Source organism: Rissa tridactyla, chromosome 1 (genome assembly GCF_028500815.1).
Source record: "Rissa tridactyla isolate bRisTri1 chromosome 1, bRisTri1.patW.cur.20221130, whole genome shotgun sequence".
NCBI lineage: Eukaryota > Metazoa > Chordata > Aves > Charadriiformes > Laridae > Rissa > Rissa tridactyla.
The window spans coordinates 31,657,286-31,680,701 of record NC_071466.1 but is presented as its reverse complement, the minus strand read 5'-3'; the positions used below and the strand labels follow the sequence as shown (position 1 = coordinate 31,680,701).

The 23,416-nt window shown below is 43.4% G+C and overlaps 1 protein-coding gene across 2 annotated transcripts; it reads left to right on the top strand.

Annotated features, from left to right (window-relative positions):
- The first annotated feature begins 2,323 nt into the window (after positions 1 to 2,323).
- Positions 2,324 to 23,168, top strand: LOC128904369 (phosphatidylinositol 3,4,5-trisphosphate 3-phosphatase TPTE2-like). Of its 2 annotated transcripts, none has more exons than XM_054188565.1 (19): positions 2,324 to 2,378; positions 3,107 to 3,180; positions 5,284 to 5,361; positions 7,659 to 7,706; positions 8,430 to 8,588; positions 8,965 to 9,084; positions 11,860 to 11,959; positions 12,790 to 12,853; positions 13,374 to 13,438; positions 14,630 to 14,690; positions 15,584 to 15,665; positions 15,748 to 15,836; positions 17,108 to 17,169; positions 18,124 to 18,204; positions 19,244 to 19,349; positions 20,002 to 20,099; positions 20,480 to 20,575; positions 21,076 to 21,146; positions 22,644 to 23,168. In XM_054188565.1, exons 2-19 carry the CDS (start codon positions 3,131 to 3,133, stop codon positions 22,744 to 22,746), a joined length of 1,533 nt encoding a protein of 510 aa, XP_054044540.1. In that variant the 5' UTR covers positions 2,324 to 2,378; positions 3,107 to 3,130; the 3' UTR covers positions 22,747 to 23,168. The 2 variants fall into 2 exon arrangements, with proteins under 2 accessions (XP_054044540.1, XP_054044539.1); XM_054188564.1 differs by lacking the exon at positions 2,324 to 2,378 and adding an exon at positions 2,452 to 2,531.
- The last annotated feature ends 248 nt before the right edge of the window (positions 23,169 to 23,416 follow it).

Genomic DNA, 23,416 nt, shown 5'->3' with positions numbered 1-23,416 from the left:
CTTTAATATTTTATTAGCTGAAGCCTCTATCTGCTATGCTGTCACTTCATCTGGGGGCAAAGCCAAGCTGAGAGATCTACCGTGATCAGGTCATCTGATCTACCTGCTTTTAATATTGGCAGAGAATTGATTTTCCCCACTTATCTCCATATTTCTGCTATCCCAAAACTTAATAAAAAGAAAATTATTTTTCTTGGCCACGTCTCTTAAGAATATCAAGTATAAATGAGCCATACCTACTGATTTTAAAATCCGTCAAGATAAGAGATTCTGTTTACCACCCTCTCTGTTATTTTTGGAATGTGGAGTATGTCATCACCCCTCTGAGATATGCATACTTCTTCCTGCTCTCTACCCAGTATGCAACTGGATTATTTACTAAACATTTCAATCTTTTCTGCATTTTGTTGACAATTCTGCTGTTTTACAGTGATGAATAATTGTCAAGGGATCAGAACTGGGTTCTGAGGGGTTTTTAAATGTCAGTATCATGAGTTAACCAGCACAATATAATGACAATGATTTACAAGTCTTGAATTTAAAAACCAGAATATTTTCAGTGCTTCCCTTTTAGCTTTACGAACCTTGGTTCTTGTTCCTACGCTTTTCTCCACCAGCTGAGAGCTAGAAATTTGATTTTATTAATAAAAAAGTGGTGTTTTTATTTTAGTCATCTGATCCCAGAAGTTAGGGTTTTAAGAAAATAGACCAAGCACCAGGAAACTCATGATGACGCATGAGAGCTGGCAAATCTTCTACAGCATCACCAGTGCTCTAAGATTAGCAACGTTGAAAAGAACAGCTACAGTGTTATCACTGGCAATGCAGCATCTACCTATTTGATAAAAATGGGAAAAAACGTTTCTCCTTTTTAAGAGCATCTGCAACCTCTAGCAAGCTGGTTCATTCACGGCCCTGGCATTCACTCTGAGCGCCCAGCTGGAAGCCTCCCAGCCTCCAGCCCCTCCTTTGACCGGTTGTTACAGGTTGCTCTGTGAAAAGTCCCCTTCAATACCCAAACTGCTTTTACACCTCAGTGTTTTCAGGGCCCAGTACAAGGGAAACTGGATTTCTGTATTTCTGCACTCCAATATGGTCCTTCCTGTGAAGGTGCTTCACAAGCATAAGCTTCTGTGCAGAGTAACTCACAGGATCCCCACGTGGTTCACAGGATCAAGCCTGTATCAAATAATCTGCATATGTAAACTTTTTTTCAGAACTAATAGGAAATTAATCAAATTTTTCTTCTCATCATCCAGCTTAGTTTCCATCCATGTTTAGCTGCTTCTTGAATACATAATTATCTGAATATACCAAACATATTTTGCTCATTAATTGCTACCACTGTCTGCACTAGCTACTTACTCATGTATTTACATACATGACAGACTTGAAAGGGAAACTTTCTGTTTAGCCGGCTGCCCATAAACGATCCCTATTCTCAGCATACATCCTAAAGATTTTCTTTCTTTTGGGCAAGACGCATGTGGAAAGGCTCCTGCCATCGGACCAAGCTCCAGCAGCCCTGGGAGCAGCCCCCAAAAGCTGGCTTTGAGCTCCCTCTGCTGCCCACCCTGCTGGAGAGACCCTTTCCCAGCCCAGCGCCGGCCCCACCAGCAGCAGCGTGTTCCGCCATAGGATGCTCATGCTCAGGGACTGCTTGTCACTTGCTGGTAAGCGACCAGGTAGGTGTGAAGCCTCTGCAGAGCACAGGGTAACGCGACATATTCTGCCCTGCAGGCTACCACTCTGCAAAAAATAAAAAAAATCAGTGCTCAGTGTTATGTGAGAAACATCAGTGCTCAATGTTACGTGAGAAACACCAGCCCTCAATATTATGTGAGAAACACCAGCGCTCGATGTGAGGCGTCTCTGGCCTGGATGGCGGCAGTCGCCATCGCAGGCCTTGGAGGCCCAAGTGGCGGCCGACCCGCACCAACCCTGTCCCCATCGCAGCCTCCCCAAAGCCGCCATCCCGCGGGGAAACACATTAAGAGATGACAAAGCCCAGCAGCAGCACCACCAAGGCTACAAAACCCGAAGGGCCCAGGCTGGGGAGAAGGCGGCAGGCCCTGCTGGGGCGGCCTCCCTGCTCCTGCGGACCTTGGCGGGCCTGGGATGGCGTGGCCCCGGGGGGACGGGCAGCCTTGCCCCGGGGGGCCCCGAGGGGCCGCCGCGGGACCGTTGCCCACCCGCTGCTCCTGCTGCTGACCGGCAGGTGTCGGGAGCGGCGGCGGAGCCGTGGCCATGGCAGCGGGCGGGCCCGACCCCGGCCCAGGTGCAGCCGCTTGGCGCCGCTGGCCCATTTAGCCGCGGCCCGGCGAGGGGGGGAAGGCTGAGGCGTGTTCGCGCTCCGCAGCTCGCCCTCGCCTCGGCGGGTGAGTGGGGCTCCGCAGCCCGGTCCGGTGGAGGGAGGGAAGGCGGGAGGTCCGGGAGAACAGCCCTCAGGAAGTCTAACGCAACTTTCCGCTGAGGCCGCCGGGGGCGGGTGTCCGGGCTCGACTTTGAGCCCGGTGGGCGGCCGCGCTGAGGTGAGGGCGGTTTTGGGGGGAGAGAGAGACCGAGCACCCGTGCGGCGGCCGGGGCTCAGCCTGCGGGGCCTCCGCCGTGCTGCCGGTCCCTCTCCAGGGGCGGAGCTGCTGGCGGCACCGTACCGTGGGGTTCCCTGCCCGGGGCTGCGCCCGGGGTGGGTCTGAGGGAGGGGAGGGGGACGCGGTGCGGGGCTCCCGGCGGGAGCTGATGGACCCGCTCCCCGCGGCTTCCAGCTTGCCTTTGCCGGGGCTGTGCCCCTCCCAGAGGTGTCAGCGGGGGCTCTTGTGTGTTTCACAGCGTGAAGCCGGGGGGAAAACTTCATCGTGAGATGAAGAGGCTGTTTTAGGGTTATTGTCACTGTGGGTTTTTAGGTATAGTCAAAAAACCTTCATCACGCTGCTGAGAGCACTAGCTCTCACTGGTCTTATAGGTAAAGATTGTGCTCTATCAGCTGTAGGGGGGAAATACTTGAAAATGAAGCAGAAACCTGTCTGCTGGTAATGTGAGCGTGAGGCTGCTGGTATCCACCGTTTCTCCTACTGACCCCTCTTTAACTAGATATGTTTCTCTTAAGACCAGCAGAGCAAGAACAGGCACGATGACAACGGTGAGGTACGAACAAGGGGCAGAGCTGACAGAAGGGTCCGGGTGAGTGAAATGAACCGCACCGGTGTATGGGTTTGGGATTGAAGTGTGCTGTCTGGGGGCCCCTGTCTGGACTTTATTACTGCTTTAAATATAACAATGGGAAGAATGGAGTGCTTGAAGTTTATATAGCATGTAGCCTTTGTATTTCCCTGCCCCTCCTTAAAATGCTGTTGTCTGAGATGAGCAATATCTTTGAGAGAAATATGCTGTCGTGATTGTCTTATTGCAAGTAGTTAAGAACTAAAGAAGTACAGAGCACCCAGCCCTGGTATAATAAACTAACTCATGGCAGTAAAGCCTCGTGTCTTCTAGCATCCAGAAGGTCAAGGTCTCTTGTAGAGCAAGATGCTCTTGCTCTGCTCTCCTTAAAAGCCTCAAGTATGAAGTTCCCTTTAGCTGTGAGCAGTCCAAAAAGCTTATGCTCTGTATGGAGAGCGTGTGTGTGGAAGAACTAGGTTCTTCTTGTATATCCTCATTTTCTTCTCCTCCACTCCAGTAGTCAAAGACCAGATCTGGTAGCTTGTGGCAGAGAGCTTGTTCCAGCTTGGACAAGAAGTAGATATAGAATGCTCAGAAAAACAAACTCCCTCTGAGGAAAGCATTATCTGGAACTGAATTTTTGTGTGATAGCACAGTGGGAACAGTGTAATCCGGCTTGACTTCTGTTTTCTTTTTGTGTTAAAGATTGGCTTCCTAACCCAAAACACTACTGTTGTTCATTCTTATTTTGGCATATTTTAATCACAGTAGATAAAAAGTGGCTTATGGTGTACTTCATGTGTCTACAAGTATAAGCAAGTGTCCTGCAGCAAAATTGCTGTGGCAGCAGTAAGCTGCTTTAATGAGTAAAGCATTTCAGCTGTACATTAAGTGGAAATTCCTAAGTGAATATCCCATAAGAATGGCTGTGAAGCAAAGCTGAATAGCAAGACATCACTAGAGCTTTGCTTCAGTTCTAGGAACAAAGTGAGGATGCTGGTGTCAGCTGGAGATGCTGGAGCTGGAAAACTAGCTTTAAATACCAAAATTGTTGGGGGGGTGGGGAGGGAAAGAATTCTTCTCCTCAGCCTGATACTGAGTGCAGGTAGTGAACCATCAGTACTGGTTGCTGACACTATAGGAAATGCATCATTAAACTTCTTGCTTAAAAGGGGGTTAGCCCACACTGTAGAAGCAGTTGTGGAGCGTGAATAATACTTGGATCCTCTGAGTTGTTACACTAATGCTTCAAAAATGCTAGGTTGCCTCAGAACAGCATGGAAACATCAATATTGAATATGTGTATGTTTCATTCATATGAATATGAATATGCTTCTCCTGCCCGAGAAGCAAAGATGCCAGAGACAGAGCCACAGCAAACAGTGGCTTCTTGCAGTGCTATTATGCAGCATGGTATTTACTTGGAGGAGGCTGAGTTAGAAACTCCTGGATTTGGATGTTACAGTTTATTTTCTCTGTAGTCAATCATGTGGCCTTCAAAGCTTCTCAGGTAGCCCAACAAAAATGTGATCTAAAGAGATCCTTTTAAGGAAGTTATGGCAAGCAGCCACTACCCTGAAAAAATGCTGTTCTAGCACTAGCTCAGCTGCTGCTGCTCTGGTCTTCCAGTTTCCGGTCTGGTATCCTGCTTTGCACAAAAAATCTCTGTGCTATGGATTTTCCTGGTGAAAGCATTCGTTCTCTGAACAAGTAGTTTACTGTAACAACATTAATGTCTTTTGGACTCAAAGCAGTTTTGCATATGCATGTTTCTAGCACTTCCAGAGTCTGGCCTGGACTGTTAAGCCCTCAGCAGACTCCTGGATGCCCAGCTTCAAAGCCCTTTATCCTATCGCTAAACACACCTGTTCCCTTCCTCCCCCAGAAGAGAAAGTTTTGAAAGATGGATTGCTAATGGGAACTGGGTCAGTACAAGCCAAGAGGTTCTGCTGTGCCAACACATGGAATGTGTTTCTTCCCCTGGTACTAGGCTTGTGCTGTGACCCAGGCTACTTCTCACTGCTCAGCTGACAGTTAATATTCTTTTCTCTGGAATAATGAAGGGTAAAAATGTATAAAGTTGACATCTGTATCAGTATTTGACTTGTATTTTTCCTTTGCCAGCTCTCCAACTGCAGAAGAGCCCACAGTAAAGATTGATGATGGTCGTGATGAGGATAATGAACCAGACAGCTGTTCCAAGTAAGCTCATGGTATACTAAATGCCTTGCTTTCCCCCAAAGTGGAAACTCTTTAGACAAAATAAGAAGGCAGATGGCTTGCTGAAGTAGAGATAAGCCCAGTAAATCACTTGATATTGACACTTGTTCTAGTAGATAATAAAGGCAAATAAGTTCAGGAAGCTTCTTTATGCCTCTGGAGGTGAAAGCCCAACTCAAGAACTAGCTACAAGTCCATCATATTATGGAGAATGCATAGTCCAAACTGCATTGATTGAATTTTCACAAAGGAATGAGTTTGGGAGAACGCAGAGGAATGAACACTGAGAAAATGAGGTGAATGAGTATCTGAGGCAAATAATAAGCATCATGCCCTTGTCAAAACTAATCTGCCGGAGCTTGCTAGTGATTGACTCTGTTCTTGAAGTAGTTATTTACTAACAGTGTTTAGTTCTTGTCACCAGATTACTAACTCTTATAGCATATTTACTCTAGTGTAGAAACAAGTGAATAGACTTGTTTGTCTGTTCCTGCAGCTCAAGAACAGTAAGATTAAACCTGTTATCTCAGTTCTCCTATGTGACAACATGTCTTTCTAGAACTCAGAAGTTGGCATTTACAAAGGCTTTAAGCTAAGTACTTGAGCAAATGTGCCACACTTTCTTCGACTGTTTTAAGATGTTGGCAGGCCAAATTGGAGTGCTGTGTATATGTTTCAGTCTTTAGTGTACCTAACAAAGGTGCTTGTCCTTATACTGTGGAAGTTGAAGTCTTGGTGTACCTACTACATTTGTAGGATTGACTGGGTAAAGACATAGACCAGCAAACAGTTAGTGTAGTTACTGCAGTGATTCCTCAGATATTACACATTCTAAATACAAGGAAAACGTCCTATATGCTCGGCTGCCTTAAAGGTAAGACTTGTTATTACATCCTTGATTTCCATGGAGAAAAGTGGGTGCTACAACCTAAGTATCTCCTTCCTGTTTAAGGATGCGGATGTTTCCTGGCTAGATCTGTTTTTAGTTAAAAGTTTGAACTTAATAATGAGAAGTATGGCTAATTCAGTAAGCCCATCAAGATGCTTCCTCATTGCTTCAAAGATACCCAACCTTGTCTTAAACAGAGTTATTGAGGTGTTAAGGGTATGCACCAGGTACAAAGCAATGCTCAAGTTACCCTAGACGAAAAACAAGTAGGTCAGACAGGATAACTGGGGTGCAATATGCATTATTGAGCTGACAAAGACTTCCTGTAACAGTGGTATCTCTAATGTTGGTAGGGAGGGGAAGTGTAGTGACTGTATATAACAGGAAAGATAGGGTAGATATGTGAACAATACAAAAGGAAGCTACCAGTACTTTTTGTCAGTATGTCAGAACCTTTTGGTAGGTCCCACTGTTAGTGATATACTTGGAGAAGGTGTTTTCTTTTAAGTGTCTAAGAAAAGACTTGGTGCTTACAGTAGTTAAGTAATCCTGAGATTACTTAACAGACTGGCAATCTGTTTGCTGTTTGTCAAAATGTCAGGACTTGGGACTTGCAGATAATTGTTTCTACCTTTCTTCTTGGTGTAGCCTAAAGATACTTTCAGCTAGTAAGATGGTTACATAAAGGCCTAGCTTTAAACCAGAAGGCTTAGAGCATACCAAAGAGGCAACAAATCTTCCACAACTGAAAACAGGAGCTGTAACTCTGCTAGGGCTGGAGATAACTCTCATAATTGCAATAACTTAGCTTCAGTAACTTAATTTTCTTAAAAGGCACTGGAGTCTTCAATCTGAAAGCCAAACAAATGTTTCCTTTTAAAGGTAGAAGAGGGATTTGTCTTCCTCTATTCCAAGAGTACAGCAGTAGTGGAGCTATTAACAAGTGCAGCTTTTTCCAGGCCTGGGGGGGAGAAAAATCTCTGATATAATAAGCTAATATCTTGAACAAGATACCTTAGGAGATATTTATCCTTTAATGTTCCTCTTGACCAATAGCTATTATATAAGCCCACTTATAGCTTTTAACTGGGCATTAAGCCAGACTTCTAGTGTCACTGGAATTGTGACACTGAGTAGTGTTATGCATAAGTACGTACTGCTGTGCTTCTAGGGTCTGTAACTGATGAATACTACTTCTAACAAGTGGTCAAAGTACTGCTTTCAAGTACTGTCTTAGCCTATGTACTTCACGAATGCAACTGAATAATCTCCTCTTAAAGAAATCACTACTACACAAAATTTTGAAACAAAAAGAATGTAACAGTGCTCTCGTGGCTAATGTCAGTAGCAAAATGTCACTTGTCTTAATGCCAGTTCTCTTCTCTTGCAGAGCAATTAGGAGAAAAATTTCCCCATTTGTGATGTCATTTGGATTCAGGTAAAAGATCACGCTTGTAATGATATTGGCAAGGTAGAAATAGTCCTTACTTTTGGTGGAAGAACTTGTAGAGTTCCTTGAACAACAGTGACTCCAGCCTGCTCTGTCTGGAAAGTACTGAATCCCCTGTCACCCCCTGGAAGGGTGACTTGAGAAAAGTATTTTGATGGGAAAGAAATCTTAAATAGAGATGACTGCGTTCTCCAAAGAGATGAAAGTCAGAACTGTAAATAATGTTGACTGGGATAAAGGCTTTTTAATGGCTTACTTCAGGCTGTGTCAGCCTTCGAACAGCCAGTTGGTCAGTTGTATACAGTCTAGGTGCTGAAACAAGGTAAGCCTTTAAAGACAGTTATTTATAAGGGACTACACCAAGTCATGAGTGGGAGGGAGGGTGAGTAAGCTGAAAGGTAGCACTGACACTTGTGTGCATTAAAGCATTCAGGTTTGCACTGCTTCTAGGTAGCTGTGGAATTATGGGTTAATAGCTACAGCTGAGTCTGAGGTAAATATACAGTTCCACATGGTTGATGTATTCTGTGCAGATCACTTTAAAAATGCAATTCGAATCTTTCAGCTGCATATACAAGCAGGCCTCAATCTGTATGTAAGAGAAAACACTCTCGCTGAAACAGCTTAAAACAAATATCTGGGCTTGTGCTGTTCAGTCTAATGTCAGCAATTCGTTCCTACCTCTCAAACTGTATTTTTCTTTTTTTGCAGAGTATTTGGAGTTGTACTTATCATTGTGGACATTATAGTTGTGATTGTGGATCTGGCTATCAGTGAGAAGAAGGGTGTCAGAGAGATTCTTGAAGGTGTTTCCCTGGCAATAGCACTCTTCTTTCTCATCGATGTTCTCCTGAGGGTGTTTGTTGAAGGGTAAGACATGGGTAAAAGTTAAGTCAGTGTGGCTAGTAAGGAAGCAATAGTTCAAGCTTGGACTATAAATGTGTCCTGTAGGTTGGCCATAGACAATGGTCACATCTGTTCTTGGCTGTGTATATTGTCTGTCACCCTTCTATAGAATAATCTGTAAAGTGCTTTTGATATAAGTGAGCACTTGGAAACGGTGTCAGCTTTGCTGTGACTTATGTGTGTAGACCAGATGAAGGATTATTTTCTTAGTGAGTCTTCAGTGCTTAGTTCAGGAGAGACTGTCTCTAGCAGTAGTTCTATATAGGTGGTTCTCTTCCTGAAGATGTCTCAGTTTTTGCTATCTATATGGGCATCTGTCCGAAACTCTCATTTGTTTCAGGTTCAGGAACTATTTCCGGTCCAAACTGAATATTTTGGATGCATTCATAGTGGTTGGCACTCTGTTAATTAACATGACATATTCCTTCTCAGACCTTGCTGCAACAGATCAGATACCAAGGTAAGAATGGTAAAGAAGCCGTTAAATGTGAATTCTCTCTTCTTGATAGTCTTCTAAGAATTTTCTTGGGCACCTCTAAGCTAGATGCGTGCATAGGAGGTCATGAATATGGCTGTCATGGTACTGACTAATGAAGGATAGAGACACCTAATCTTGGTTTACAGTTATAGTGTAGACTGTCCCTGTATTAAAGGCAGTGAAGATCTAAATGTATCAGCTGGGGTAACCAACAGTGAATAGTGAGGCCATCAAATGCTGTGATGCAAGGATGTTTTTGGGGGAAGGTGTGCAGCAACCCTGATGAAGAGAGGTGAGTTTGAAGAAAGTCAGGAAGAAGAGTTGGATTATAATAGCAAATGGAACAGACAACTGAGGGAGGATCTCCATTTAGTGGATCTTGAAATAGAAAGAGTTGCCACACTGTTTCTTCTACCTTGCTTTCCCAAAAGTCTCATGGTAACATATGTTGGATGCCCTGGCAGGGAGAAACATGCTGTTTATGTGCATAAGTTAATTCAAGTCACATTTCAATCTGATTTCTGTAGCTTGATCAGATGATAACCTGTGAGAGGAATCAAGTCCTGAGAGAACTAAAACTCTAATCTTAGTTTATCTACATTAGGTTTGAATTGGTGAAACTTGCTTGCATCAGCCAGGGAAAGAAGTTGAGGTTTGTGTGTTTTGCCTTTTTTTTTTTTTTTTAAAAATACCCTCCCCATTCAACTGGCTACTGGGCACAAGGGGGAAAACCTTCTTCTAGAAGAAACTAACTCAAAGTCTAGTTATTGAAGAACCCAGAGTAGCTGGACAAACATCTAGAAGTATTGGTTGTCTCTCCAAATGCCAGCTAAACTCAGGTTTCAAAAAGTAGAACTGTCAAAAGGAATAGCTTTTGCAACCTCAGAATTGTAAAAGGCTGTTTCTTTCTAGGTCTTTTTAAACATTAAGCTGAGTTTAATTATTACTTCCTATTTCTCTGGGCACGTTTTCTCTAAAGCAGCTTTCGTCTTATGGCAGCATCCAGTTAAAGGTGGCAGAAACAGCAGTGCAGTTTACTCTGTCACAGTGCTATCTTTACTAGGCTGTCAGTAGTAGGCCTGATCCTGCACTTGACCCATCCTGTTGCAGGTCAGTGTGCACAAGTTCTTTGTATTCTGACTTGCTGAAGTTGATGGAGATTTAGAATAGGCTTTTGGGTCACAAAAAGGAGTTCACACTCATATCAGATGATACTTGGCTGGGGCCTACCATGCAATTCTTGAGGCCCTCTGTAAGGTTTCCCTTGTTAAGGGCTCCTCAGTCCTGTTCTGACCAAAGTGTTACTACCAGGCACTGGATGATACCTCAGACTTGGCCAAATCGCACATGTTGAGATGGTCTTCCCACTTAACGTTGCGGTAGTGTCCATGCAATTCAGCTAATTTCCAATAGTCTACCTGGGGTTTATTATTCTTTCCTGACAGACCTTCCTCAAGAAGCAAGCTGCAGTCTTAAAGCACCTCATATATCTCAGAATAGTTAAATCTGAGCAGATCTTACGTGGATGAAAGCATATATGTGACAAGTGAGATTTCAGTGGCAGTCCACAGAGGTAGCAGGCCACAATGGAGGGGTATGGTCTCTATTTCTGTCTAGACTAGTGTGCATTGGAATGAGTTACCTGTTTCCTTGAAGTCTGACCTGTTAAAGGACATTGAGGAATGAGGGCTGGTATCAGTCTGGGAGCTAATGTTTAATGGGCTAACTTCCTAAAGGGCAGAATGCAAACTGCTTTTATCCTGAACAGCTGCTGCTTGCAGTTGTGGTTCAGGCTGGGGAGAATGGCCATGGAGTCTTCACTCTAACATTGGTTTATCTCCTTGGCTTCCAACTCCAAGGGAACTCTGTTTTGAAAACAGCAGGGTGATCCTAGACTAGGAAGGAGCTGGGGGAAAACCTGAAGCTTTCCTCCAGGTGTCTGGGACAACCTTGTTTTGCTGGCTTTAAGCTCCACATCGGTGGAGAGCAGACTGTCTTCAACTACAAGGTGATGGGATAATGTTTCCATAATATTTATCCCCCTTACTGTAGGTGTTCACCAGGATTCTTACTTAAGTGTATCAGGACCTGAAATATGTGTGTGTGCTCCTATGATCACATACCCACTTCAGGAATAAATGTTAGTTTGTCCTGGTCCCTAAGGGTATGTGAAAGCAGCTGCCCCTGTTCAGTTGTTTCCATAGAACCACTCACATAAGCATCTTGCCTGCTTCAAAGTTCAACAGCAGTTCAAAGTTCTTCAAACCATGTCATCAGCTCAAGTTGCTGAATGATTAAACCCAGGGTTTATACTGACTTTTTTTTCACAGGCTTCTCAATCAAGGTATGATGTATAGCTTTTTTTCCAACTATTTTTCAGGTGGCTGCTTACACTAAATGTATACTTGAAAACAAACTTCAAGGAAAAAGAATTTAGGGATAATAACATAGGTAGTGTTAGGGGAATTTCCTGCTTGCTGGGAAGAGGTGCCTGGGAAAGTCTGTTTAAGCAAGTAAGGGATTTCCTAGTTCTGCTAGCTGTTCAGAACATGTATTCCTCAAAAAAAAAACCTTGATAAAACCATGGTATTCCTCAAGCATAGTATTCTCTCTCCAAAATCAGCCTGAGAAGTCCTAGTTCAGTATATGAAACAAAGCTTTAAGCTGTCTCTGAAACAGCTTTTAAATAGCTTTAAGCTTTGTATTTAAGTTTAATTGTGTTCATTTTCTTTCATGGTGAATCTGACTCCCATCTAGAATGGTTACTTTCCTCCGAGTTCTGAGAATTGTCATCTTAATAAGAATATTTCGCCTGGCTTCACAAAAGAAGCAACTTGAAGTGGTGACCAGGAGAATGGTAAGTTGGCCTCTTAGATGTATCTAGGGTACTGTTACTGCTTCCAATGCTATCTCTTTCTCCAAGCAGCCATCAATGGTGAGTAGGAAGACTGCCCACAGCCTATTGGTCTCCAACTGATAATATTGCGGAGGCAGCATGTTTGTTCAGTGTCCCCGGCAGGGTACCAGAGCTCTGCCTTCAACTTCAGAATAGCTAATAATTCTTAACTTTACGCAAGTCAGCAGCAACTTGACCTGGAAGGCCGGCATATCGAAGCGATTGCAACACCACTGTGTGTCTCAACTGATAATTTCTAGTTTGTGTGGTACCTAGACTGTTTTTCCTCACATGGTGGAGGATGGGAATTTTAATGCTTCTGCTGCTTATTCCAGGTGAAAACAAAACAATCTAGCTGTTGAAGCCCTAATCATTGTAAATGCCCCTTGTTTTCATCAGGGGCACTATAGTGGTACTAAAGCTTCAAGTATGTCATCTTGCTCAGGAATAAGCAGTCTTGGTTATGCTGCCCTTAACTTTCTTCTTCTTCCTCCTCTCAGCCCCCAAACACTCAAATGACAATGACAGATTCATACTGCAGTCTGCAAAGAATCTGCAGGGTTGCTTCCACTAGAATAAACTGATACTTCAGGGTAAAAATTCCTTATGGACCTTCTACCTAACACAATAAATGTTATTCTTGTCTAATTCTGTGAACTTTGCTATAGCAAAATAAGGCTCTGCTACTCATGACTTAACTTCAGACTCTAAATGGTTTTTCGAAGTAACAGGCACCACTTGTTGATCTTTGGCATTCGTTTGGAAGACTAACTCTACTCTCTTTTTGGCAGGTCTCTGAAAACAAAAGGCGTTATATGAAAGATGGCTTTGATCTGGATCTCACTTATGTTACTGGTTTGTAGAAGCAAATGACACTTTGCAGCATGTTACATCCTGCTAACACTAGTCAGTTAATAAGTGCTTGACATGAAACACAGGCAATGTTTTAGATTAATGAAACTGAAGTATGAAGTCAAACCAGGCTTACTCCTTTTCTGTGGGATTTTGAAATATGGATTCTTGACTCTGACACTGTTCTCAAGGATTAGCCTTCTGGGAGAGAGGTTGTACATGCTTTATGTAATGATAGAAATTCTCCTGAGGCCTAGGGTACTAGAGCTGAGAAACTATTGACTATCTCATAGTATTTTTGCCTGTGATTCTATGGAGACTGACACTTAATGGTGGATGATGCTTCAGGAAGCATTATTCTTCTCTAGCTATATAAAATGCAGAAGAAAACCTCAACAAAATGGGTAGGTCATTCTTATTAGGGTGGAAATAAGCTGTTACATAATGATGTTGCTTTCAATCGTGTAGCTCCTACATGTGGGGAGGGTTCTCTCAATACTTCTGATTGCTGTCTTTTTCACAGATCGCATTATTGCAATGTCATTTCCATCTTCTGGGAAGCAGTCTTTCTATAGGAACCCCATAGAGGTAAAAATCTCTCCTCTACCAAGTTCATTATTTCTGAATGCTGATTCACGTGTATGTTCCCACTAATCTGCATGTGGACTAGGTTGTCAAGTCAATCCTAGTCCTGCTGTCTTGGCTGGTTGGAATGATTAAGTGATGGTCTCCACTGTGCTGTACTGCTTGCGTTGTAGTCTCTTAGCAAAGCCTAGTGGGATGTATCTTGCAGTGTGCACACACTGGTGCTCTGATGCTGCTGTTCCTTGGGAATGCTTCAGAGAATCAAGTTGGCTCTGTCCCAGGCTAGTAATAGTATGAGTGATGAGAACTGTATCACAGAATGGTAGGGGTTAGAAGGGGCCTCTGGAGATCATCTAGCCCAGCCCCCCTGCCAGAGCAGGGTCACCTAGAGCAGGTTGCACAGGAATGCATCCAGGCGGGTTTTGAATGTCTCCAGAGTTGGAGACTCCACCACCTCTCTGGGCAGCCTGTTCCAGTGCTCTGCCACCCTCAGGGTAAAGAATTTCCTCCTCATGTTGAGGTGGAACTTCCTATGCTCAAGTTTGTGCCCATTACCTCTTGTCCTGTCCCCGGGCACCACTGAAAAGAGCCTGGCCCCATCCTCCTGACACCCACCCTTTAAGTATTTATGTGTGTTGATAAGGTCCCCCCTCAGTCATCTTTTTGCCAGACTGAAGAGACCTAAATCCCTCAGTCTTTCTTCATAAGAGAGGTGTTCGAGTCCCCTAATCATCTTGGTAGCCCTTTGCTGCACCCTCTCCAGCAGTTCCCTGTCCTTCTTGAACTGGGCACAGTACTCCAGATGCAGCCTCACCAAGGCAGAGTAGAGGGGGAGGATGACCTCCCTCGACCTGCTGGCCACACTCTTCTTGATGCAGCCCGGGATGCCATTGGCCTTCTTGGCCACAAGGGCATATTGCTGGCTCATGGTCATCTAAGTAAAGATGTTAAAAGATCTGCATTTACGCCCTCCAGGGCTACGCTGCCTGATACTGTGGAAACACAAATACATCAGAGAAGATAGTTGCAGTAGTACTTCTGTTCCAGACAGGAACCTAAGCTCTTGGGCTGGAAAGGCCAATATCTGTCCAAGGGTTGTTTATGAATGCAGTTGCTGGACCCCTCTTGGGGTGGCAGTAGAAATAAGGAGTAGAGCACTAACTACTCCGAACTTGTATCTTGTTATTGCTTTAGGAAGTTGCAAGATTTTTGGACACCAAACATGCAGACCACTATAAAGTCTACAATCTCTGCAGTAAGTATGTTTAGCTGCTGAACTGTATTGAAATACTGCTAAACAGGAAAACATCTTATCAAGGTATGATGCTGGCAATCTCCAAGAACTTAGAGTTTCTCAAAAGCACGCAGTTGTTTCTGACTGCCTTCTGTCCTGAATGTCACTGTTGACTTTTAGTATCTATTATATTGTACTGAAGCTTGCAAAGGAGATACCGGATGCCTTGCAGTTTAGACTTCCTTGCTCATGCTGAACAACTGCTTCAGTGTTCCAAAACGCTTACTAAAGAAGTGGAATACTAAACCTGGGCTAAAACTTGAGGTGATGTTGGAGGATTTATCTAATGATGGCTTAGAAGAATGAGGTGAATGAAGAGTTAAAAGCTCCTCTGCTTAGAGGTGGTTAAAACAATGAAAAATACTTCAGGAACAACTATTCTGTGGTTCCTGCTTTTGTAGTAGATCATCACAGCTGGGAGTAAACGGGGTATGATATGGAAGCATTGATACTGAAGCTGTGAAAAAGTAAAACTGTCCTCTGGCTAACAGGGGTAGAGGGGTAGATGAGGTGTGTGGTGTTAGCAGCTCCTTAACACTTTGTAGGTGATGTTGCTGTGGTTGACCCTGAGAGTACATCAGAATATTAACTTTCAGATCCCTAAATAACCCCTATGAAAAAGAATGGCTATCTGGGCCTGGAGATGAATTTTCACTTAAGTGAGTGGTGTGAAACTAGAAGCTAAGCAAGCATGGTCTTAGCCAAATTACTCATAGTTTTTCCACTTTGATCTGTCTATTTTTACTACTGTATTTTAACAAAATATGCTCAGACCAGCAGTTGTGTGTCAAAGCAACTTTCTTTGTTGCAAGTCTGTTCACTTTCCTGGCATAACTCAAGATCTTTCTTTGTAGGTGAAAAAGGCTATGACCCCAAGTACTTCCACTACAGGGTGGAAAGGATTTTTATTGATGACCACAATGTCCCAGCACTACAGTGAGTCTTGTCAAGAAATACATACACCATGACAGTTCTTTGTGAGCATTTGCTTTGATCTGCTAATTTTCCCCTTCTCTAGGGACATGCTGAAATTCACTGCCAGTGTCCGTGAGTGGATGAGTCAAGATGAAAAGAACATCATAGCAATTCATTGTAAAGGAGGCAAAGGTAGGACTTCTCAAGCGTAATCTGTGTATGTTACAAACTATGTGTTATTCTTACCATGGCTTCTTTGATTAAAGTATGGCCTTAAGACATAGCATGAGATGGGTTTAGAGCATAATTTGACAAATTCTGCAGACACTGTGATGACTAGCAACAGTATAGTGCTGTGTGTTTACTATTACACAGCCCCATTTGCAGGTGCCTAAATTGGTACTTAATCTAAGATGCTATCTGACCTCTTAAAAAGGTCTTCAATAACTTCCTGCTTTCCTGACTGCTGGGACAGCAGTCTCCCAGGAGAGGCTGGGGATAGGAAGCTGCTGAAACTGCTACTGTCAAAAGCATTAGGCTGCTGCTTTGGCTCCCTGGCAGCTAGTCACCTACACTAAATATTCTGCACTGTAATGTACCTCCAGTGTTTTAATTTCTTGCAGTGGGGGCTAGGTACTGGATCTTACATCAAGATACACAAGGTATTATGTGATAGAGTACAATGTAGTCTTATGGGAACAGGCTAGTCAAAGCTACTGCATGTGAGCTGACATGTGGGTGCTATCTGCAGCCTGTAGTAGTGCAGGAGCTGTTTGAAGTGCTTAGGTAGCTGTGTAAATAAGCCAAATTTCCCTGCAGACATCTGCTGCATCTTTAGCTGCCTGCTGTTACTACTGCAAATACTTGGCTTAAACCAGGTGGTTACTTAAGGTAAAGAAGGCTCTTTCCCCCACTTGAAACCACAGCTTAAAAGGTTTTGCAAAACTGAATATTGAAACTACCTGCAGGCCAAAACCAGCTTGAAGAACAAGTGTAGGGAGGGGTGATTTGACCTCTGAGATATTAAGTTCAAATCTGAGACTATATTGGAGTCTTTGTGCTAGCAGTCTTGATGCCTTCTTAGTAGGGTTGAGGGGGAGGGAGTTGGACCAGAGAAGCATCTCTTGAGGCTTAGAGCATTGGTAAGTGCCAGTCTATAACCTAATCTAGCAGTGTGTACTTAACTCTGCCCCCTGCTAAATGCAGCATGCAGATACTGGCCAGCTTCCTAAGCATGTCTAGGAATACTAAGAAGAAATGTGGGGAATGCTTTCAAGGAAGTTCACAAACTGCTGTATCTTGTCTTTAACTCGTTCTTCTCAGAAATACAGGCACTTGACTACTCTAGTGTCACTTATCTCCTGTGTATGTATGTCTTCTATTTTAAAAGTTAAACTTCACAAAAATAATCGTAAATACTCTTGAATTCCTGTAGTTCAACCTGTCTCTTACTTCTAATACAGGCAGGACTGGAACAATGGTCTGTACCTGGCTCATAGACAGTGACCAGTTTGAGAGTGCAAAGGTAAAAACTGGTGTTTATTTTTTGATTCTTCTAGTATTCAAAATGTCCCTTAGAACCTACTTAATTCATGAAATGCAATAATATTCTACAAAAAGTGTATACTGGAAAAAGGATACTGTGAGCAATCTGTTCTACAAAAAAATTCTTGCAAATTGTGATGCTATGTAAATTCCTTTCTGATAAAGGCTACTCTTGATCATGAAGAACTGGGAAAGTAGAATTTAACAGGATACCAACTCTGGATCACTTTTTTTTTTGAGGCATAATAGACCTAGGATCATGAGCAACAACTTTCTTAATCTGTAGATAGCTTCTGAGCATGCGCTACTAAAGATAATGTCATTGGTTTTGAGTGCAATTTTTTCCCCGACCTCCTGCCAAGTAATGTGAGGCATCAAGAATTGTCTTGTCTTGGCTGCCAGCATTACAGCAAGAAGCCTTTCTGGAGAAAGGGAGAAAGACCAGCAAATCCCAGCCAGGACAGATGCATGTGCTGCTTTAGTATCCCAGGTCTGGTGTATCAATCTGGACCTGGGTTGCAGAAGGCCCAGGTCACTCAAGGTAGTCTGGCCAGCATGTGTATCCATCTAATCACTTGCTTTTCTCTGAGTCTGGCTTGTGAAGGTCCAAACTAATGTTCAGCTTGGTCTGCCACAACCATACAAGAAACATAAATGGTTCTAAAGCAATTGCTTAAAGCATATTGCTTTCTTCATTCAATGAACTTTATTAGAACACTTTCATGGATGACAGACTTCATATATCTGACTTCCTAATTAGTACTTTTTTATTCCAGTTAAAAGCCTCCTTTAGAAGGTACAACAACTATTGCATATTTGTACTTGCATTCGCTTATTGGAATTGACTAGTGTAATTCTAGTTGACTACCCACTTCTCAGGAAGTGGAATGGTGGTTGGATGAATATCAGCCCTTGAAATTATCTTCCTATGTAGGAAAGTTTGGACTACTTTGGGGAGAGAAGAACTGATAGAAGCACAAGTACCAAGTTTCAAGGAGTTGAAACTCCATCCCAGGTAAGCTTGAGCAGGTCCAGCAACAGTAGCCAAACCAACACTAGCCTTGGGAGTGCTTATGCTACCCCACCTCCCCGCCTTGTTTCAGAGTAGGTTCCTACTAATACTTAACTCCTGAACTTTCTGTACTTTCTTTAAGGGCTGGAAGACTACCAACGGGTAGGGTTGCACTGCTTCTCCCCCCCTACTCCCATTTGTCCAAGCATATTCCTTATTGTCTTTCTCTCTGTAATATCATCAAATCTGAATTACGGTACCTAAGATAACAGGATTGTTGACATTAGGAGAGCTTTCATTGCAACCCCAATGTTCAAGCAGGGTGAGCTAGAGCAGGCTGCCTAGGGCCATGTCCAGTCAGGCCTAGAATATCTCCACAGCCTCTCTGGGCAACCTGTTGCAGTGTTTGCCTGTTCTCACGGGAGCATGATCCTATAAGACAATTATGCTGTTTATTGAGGATGCACTGAAGCCTGCAGCCTGGTCTGGGGAGGGCTACGGCACTGGGCGGAGGAATGCATCCTCTAGAGACTGCATTCACAAGGGAAAAACTAAGCAAGTCAGTACCTCAGACTACAGCTTGGGGCTTTGCTCTTTTTGATTCACTGTGTACTGTGAGATTCAGAGCTGTGAGATGAAGCTGGTGACAGAGGTACTTTTAGTTGCTGGCATAAAATAAATGGAAGTACAGCTGTCCTTCGGAACATGCTTCTGTAACATGGCAGTATCTTGTACATTTAAACATTCTGCCCCTTAAAAATCTACAATATAAAAGCTCCTGGCTTCTTGCTGAACTCAAAAGTACAGAATTCCTCTTAGAACACGAAGTTTAAATACTGCTTAAAAATGCAGATGTTGAATTTGTCTAGGATTGTTTGAACTGGGAGGGGGAAGGAGAACAAATGGCTACTTTCTTCTTAGCTTTGGACTTGGGAGAGCCAAGAACTTGGCATAGAAGATCTATTTAATCCTACTTCTGCCTATGATTAGTCTCTGTGGGGTACAGAAACTGCATAATGTGTCTGGGTTTTTTGCGTTACAGAGTAGGTATGTTGGGTATTATGAGATCCTGAAAAACAAGTATAACTTGAAACTCCCACCAGAGAGACAACTCAAAATAAAAAACCTCAAAATCCACTCTATACATGGTAAGAACTCTTGAATTTGGGCATTCCTCTATCTGGTAATGGTTTCCTAGAACAGGCAGCTGATCTCTGTCTCTCTTGACAAGCCCATGATAGGAATGTAGACTTACTGGGATTTCAGAATTCAAATGGCACAGTTAAAATACAATGAAGAGCATTTTGGAGTGCAATTGCCCCATGTGTTCTGTCACTTTCTGAGTAGCTTGTCAAATGGTGGCTCACATACAACCTGCTCTGTTTTGGGAGGGGAATCACTTCTCAAGTGAGATTGACTCCACCTGTGGAACTAGGTCTGCTAGTGTTTCTCAACTTGATATATACACACACCTGTTTCCATATGCATGCACTGGTAATTTTGATAAAAGGCTGGAATTTCAGCACTAATTGTTCAATGTTTCAAACTACTGTTCTTGTTCGGTTGGTGGAACTAGACTCTAGCCTGTTCCTGTTCCACTAGTAGGATTCACTGCTACTTCAAAATACAGCTTTTGACCACTGAATCTTGAGCTGCCTTTAGGATTTGAGTTCTCTAAAGTCTATAGCAAGGCATTCTGGAAAGAAGGCGCTTTTTAATAGGATTGCACTTGGTTTTCATGACCACTTGTGTTTCCAGATAATGTATGTACTGTGGTATAATGTAACTCTTTCTTCCTAGGAGTTGGGAAAGGCAATGGAACTGACATGAAGGTGCAGATAATAGTGAAGAAGCAAGTTGTACTAGAATGTGTATGTGCCAGTCAAGGAAACTGCAAGGTGAGAGTACTATGAAATCATGTCAGTTGAGTCTCAGAACCTGAAAGCTGACTTAAAGGTCAAAAGTGTCTTCCTGTAAAAGTTGAATACTGGACATAAAACTATCTAAATAAATGGACGTTGTAAATTCTGAGAGAATGAAAAACTAAGAGTTGCTAGATCACAGAGGAAGTAGTGGTAAAATAGCAAAAGACTTTCCTAGAAGTCAACTAAACACAATAGCTTGCTCTGACCAGAGTAGCTAAAATTGTTGGCTATTATTCTAGCACTGCTATTGAATTTGTATACCATGGATGAATAGCTAGGTATTGTCATGAATTGGTCCCTTGTCTCTCTGCAGTAACTTTTTATAAAAAGTAATGCTTTATTCTGTTATCCAGCTCTTCTTTGATTCTGAAAGTGACTCTGTAGTCATTGGCTTGGAAGACAGCCCTGTTATAAGTGGAGATGTGAAAGTCCGATTTGAATCGCATTCTGTAAGTACAACAGCGTGAAGACCCTCACTTGAGTATCAGGAGAGGCTGCAGTGCAAACAGCAGCTGGGCTGCGTGGGGCAGAATCTGTTCTTCTCCCGTGGCTCCTGCTGTGTGGGGTGTCCCCGCTGTAGCAGCTGTCATTCCATCTGTGTGCAGCAAGTGATGCAGCAAATGTTGCTACATCAGCCTGTGCAGGCGGGGGAGGCATCTGGCAGGGGAGGCATCTGGCTGGTCGTACAATACAACCAAGACATCTTAATTGAGTATCTGCTGCTTCTAACATGGATTGCTTACTTCATTGTATTAAATTTGAGTGACCTACTCCTGGAATAACTTCAGTGAAATTAGTGATCTGGGTGTAATATTGGGCTCTTCAAGCGTACTGACTCTGGCACCGTAGCTTTATAAACCAGACTACTGAGTATGGGTGGGTACTCTTGCTCTGCAAAAAATGAGTCCTCTTGTCTAATGGAGTCCTTCAACAAGGTCTTTGTGTTTAGGATCTGCCAAAAGGCTATGATGACTGCCCATTCTTCTTCTGGTTCAACACTTCCTTTATTGAAAATAACAGGTAAGTGATCATAGTGACTGCCTTCAGATCCTAACTTCTGGTGTCCAAACAGAGTTGAAACTTCCTAAATGTGGTACTGAAAGCTGAGATAGCTGGCTGATCAACCCTGCCTTGGCTTTTCTGTGGGTACTGGTCTCTGACTCTCAATTGTAACTTGCAAGCAGGCAGTCAGTGCTCACTTGCTTGCACTGTTCCAAGTGTCTTAAACATGTGAGCTCTTTATCAACTTAACTCATTGGACTTTTTCCCTCAGCACTCTAAGTATTGTTAGTGAACTTGAATTCAAAAGATATTGCTAACTATTCAAACCAAAGGCAACTCTGCCATCCTCTATAGTATGGCTGCCTGAGAGGCTGGAACTCATTCAGCAGCTTAGCAAGCAAACATTAAGACCAGAGTTAGAGGTGCTGATGCTTGGGATCCCAAAGAAAGGATCTCTTACTGCTTGTCATGCTTTGGTTAAAGTTAGAAAGTACTGTGGTTCCTCTTACTGAGACAAGAATTCCTGGGGGAGCTCCAGCCAGTGGACGTTGGGCTTGTCTGTCTCGCTAGGGGAGCGATGTAGAAATGCATAGACAGGAGATCCTTCTCTTCTGGCTACCAAACTTCTCAGATTTAGACAGAGGAACAATGAACTTGACATTTGAGATGTAATAACTAGAATAGGAAGGAAATAACTTTTATTTAACTGATCCCATTGGAGCATGTGGAGAGGTAGCTGTGAGTCTGTGTTCATAACTCTAGACTTAATATGCTGAGCCAGCAATGCACCTTGCAGCCTAGGTTCAGACACTTGGCTGGACCAAACTGGTGCTGGGAGAAATGTATGCCTGCTGTCTGACAGCCCTGTAACAATGCTATCTCAAAAGCTTCACCCAAGTGCTTTGTTTCCCCCAGTGCTAGGGAGGATGCCTCACCAGAGCATCTTTTAGACCTAATGTAGTAGAAACTCTCTCCCTTTCTGCCCAGAGAAGCCTAGTGGACCTGTGGTGGACTATATCTGATCAGAAGTGAAACAGCTGCTAAGGCAGTGTTCCTATCTCTATATCTCTAATTCAGTCACAGCTGATGCGCAAGTGCTATTAAGTGATTACCAAATTCACATCTAGTTAGCATTAGAAGTGGAGAACATGCCTGATGAGCTTGACTGAGTACTGAAACAAATCCTTGTCACTAGGAAGGTCAGTTATCAAATTCCTGCCACTTGCATCCCATCAGGAGGCCTTGAGCTGAACATAACACTGATTTTAATCTAATAATCTTGCACTGTGGGGCTCTGGGGGAGAAAACCCAAACCCACGAACCCATCAGGTTGACTGTATGTTTCTCAGACTACTTCAGATCCAAAGCCCTGTGCAGGCATGGCTGATGTCTATCTGAATTCAAGATCTGTGGCTATATTTGGTATTCCAGGGCTGAGCTTGAGGTTCTCTTCACTGACTGAAAGCAAGAACATGTCTTAGGCTGTAAGATATGCTACTGAATTTTGTCTTTCAGACTCTACCTTCCCAGGAATGAGCTGGATAACCCTCACAAGTCTAAAACGTGGAAAGTCTATAGTGAGACATTTGCTGTGGAAGTGAACTTTATTGAACCATAAGGGAAAGCCAAAAGAAGGGAAACGTGTAAAATGTATCTCTCTTCCTGGAGAATGTCTTGCTGCTTCAGTACGAAGTGAAGCAGTCTCATTTTGGTGTACTTAATGTATTTCTGTGTAGATACAACTTCTCAAATAAACTTACATGAAGTTCTGTTGTGCAGAGCAATAATCTTCTGAGGAGTTCCTTAGTGTGAGTTGACTGTCATGTTAATGAGCTGTTGGATCCTTTGGAGCTTAGATGTCCCTACATACAGGTAATCCCTACTTTATTAATCTAAGATAATTGTCTGGCTTTAAGCAAGAACATTGATGTGATGGTGGAGACCAGCAGTCTACAGGAGACTGATGGAAAAATCTGACACGCCTTCCCTCAGTATCAGGGTTTTCCACAAGTCTGGAATATGGGAATTTGGAGGGAGAAAGATTAGTCTACCCGTGCCACATTAACAAGACCTCTACTGAAGAAGAGGTATTGAACCACATTTCATCAGAAATCCAGTGATGTAGGATTTGAGTAACACCTGGCCTGGGAGCTGAATTGGGGGTTGGAGGCTGCACAGCTGCTGCTCTGCTGCTGTACCCTCCCTGCTGCCCCCCCTCCCCGGCCCCTTCTGACAAAGGGCTGAGATGGCCCCATGCCCTAAGCCTTCCTCAAGTCCGCATCTCATCA

Coding starts and splice junctions, on each gene's coding strand:
- LOC128904369 (XM_054188565.1), top strand. CDS start 3,131: ATGACAACGGTGAGGTACGAACAAGGGGCAGAGCTGACAGAAGGGTCC. Junction 12,854..13,373: donor GGATCTCACTTATGTTACTG/GTTTGTAGAAGC, acceptor TCTTTTTCACAG/ATCGCATTATTGCAATGTCA. Junction 21,147..22,643: donor TCCTTTATTGAAAATAACAG/GTAAGTGATCAT, acceptor TTTGTCTTTCAG/ACTCTACCTTCCCAGGAATG.